The sequence below is a fragment of the Fukomys damarensis genome, unplaced genomic scaffold (genome assembly GCF_012274545.1).
Source record: "Fukomys damarensis isolate Sample0158 unplaced genomic scaffold, DMR_v1.0_HiC HiC_scaffold_20, whole genome shotgun sequence".
In the NCBI taxonomy this organism is placed as follows: Eukaryota; Metazoa; Chordata; class Mammalia; order Rodentia; family Bathyergidae; genus Fukomys; species Fukomys damarensis.
This window is the reverse complement of record NW_022900932.1, coordinates 1,177,802-1,179,227: the sequence shown is the minus strand read 5'-3', so window position 1 is coordinate 1,179,227 and position 1,426 is coordinate 1,177,802. Positions and strand designations below refer to the sequence as shown.

The following is a 1,426-nucleotide window of genomic DNA, read 5'->3' as shown; positions in this document are numbered from 1 at the left end:
GCCCGCGGCCCCCGGGCCCCCGGGCCCCCGGTACAGTCCGCTGATGACCGGGTTACACACCTGCTCCAGCTCCTTCCTCTTGTGCTCGAACTCGTCCTTCTCGGCCAGGGTGTTGGCGTCCAGCCAGGAGATGACCTCCTGGCACTTGTCCAGCACCCGCTTCCGGTCGGCCTCGCCGATCTTGCCCTGGAGGCCCTCGTCCTCCACGGCGCTCTTCATGTTGAAGGCGTAGGACTCGAGCGCGTTCTTGGCCGCCACGCGCTCGCGCTGCACCTCGTCCTCGGCTTTGTAGCGCTCGGCCTCCTGCACCATGCGCTCGATCTCCTCCTTGCTCAGCCGGCCCTTGTCGTTGGTGATGGTGATCTTGTTGGCCTTGCCCGTGCTCTTGTCGGTGGCCGTGACGTTGAGGATGCCGTTGGCGTCGATGTCGAAGGTCACCTCGATCTGGGGCACGCCGCGGGGCGCCGGCGGGATGCCGCTGAGCTCGAAGCGGCCCAGCAGGTTGTTGTCGCGCGTCATGGCGCGCTCGCCCTCGTACACCTGGATCAGCACCCCGGGCTGGTTGTCCGAGTAGGTGGTGAAGACCTGCGTCTGCTTGGTGGGGATGGTGGAGTTGCGCTTGATGAGCGCCGTCATCACGCCCCCGGCCGTCTCCAGCCCCAGCGACAGGGGCGCCACGTCCAGCAGCAGCAGGTCCTGCACGTTCTCCGACTTGTCCCCCATCAGGATGGCCGCCTGCACCGCCGCCCCGTAGGCCACCGCCTCGTCCGGGTTGATGCTCTTGTTGAGGTCGCGCCCGTTGAAGAAGTCCTGCAGCAGCTTCTGCACCTTGGGGATGCGCGTGGAGCCGCCCACCAGCACCAGGTCGTGGATCTGCGCCTTGTCCAGCTTGGCGTCGCGCAGGGCCTTCTCCACGGGCTCCAGCGTGCCGCGGAACAGGTCCGCGCACAGCTCCTCGAAGCGCGCCCGCGTGATGGACGTGTAGAAGTCCACGCCCTCAAACAGCGAGTCGATCTCCAGGCTGGCCTGCGTGCTGGACGACAGCGTCCGCTTGGCCCTCTCGCAGGCCGTGCGCAGCCGCCGCACGGCCCGCTTGTTCTGGCTGATGTCCTTCTTGTGCTTCCTCTTGAACTCCTCCACGAAGTGGCTCACCAGCCGGTTGTCGAAGTCCTCCCCGCCCAGGTGCGTGTCGCCCGCCGTGGCCTTCACCTCGAAGATGCCGTCGTCGATCGTCAGGATGGACACGTCGAAGGTGCCCCCGCCCAGGTCGAAGATGAGCACGTTGCGCTCGCCCTTGCCCGTGCGGTCCAGCCCGTAGGCGATGGCGGCCGCCGTGGGCTCGTTGATGATCCGCAGCACGTTCAGCCCCGCGATCACGCCCGCGTCCTTGGTGGCCTGGCGCTGCGAGTCGTTGAAGTAGGCGGGC

The 1,426-nt window shown here is 67.4% G+C and overlaps 2 protein-coding genes across 2 annotated transcripts in view; one reads left to right on the top strand and one right to left on the bottom strand.

Annotated features, from left to right (window-relative positions):
* LOC104852345 (heat shock 70 kDa protein 1B) overlaps positions 1 to 1,425 on the bottom strand; it is a gene marked incomplete at its 5' end in the record, with an annotated part of 2,455 nt that extends 1,030 nt beyond the window's left edge. Inside the window, one exon of the mRNA XM_010609929.1 lies at positions 3 to 1,425. Coding sequence (XP_010608231.1) covers positions 3 to 1,425 — 1,423 coding nt within the window. The remainder of the gene's footprint in view (positions 1 to 2) is intronic.
* LOC104852314 (heat shock 70 kDa protein 1-like) overlaps positions 1 to 1,426 on the top strand; it is a 13,650-nt gene that overhangs the window by 3,782 nt on the left and 8,442 nt on the right. The window lies entirely within an intron of this gene.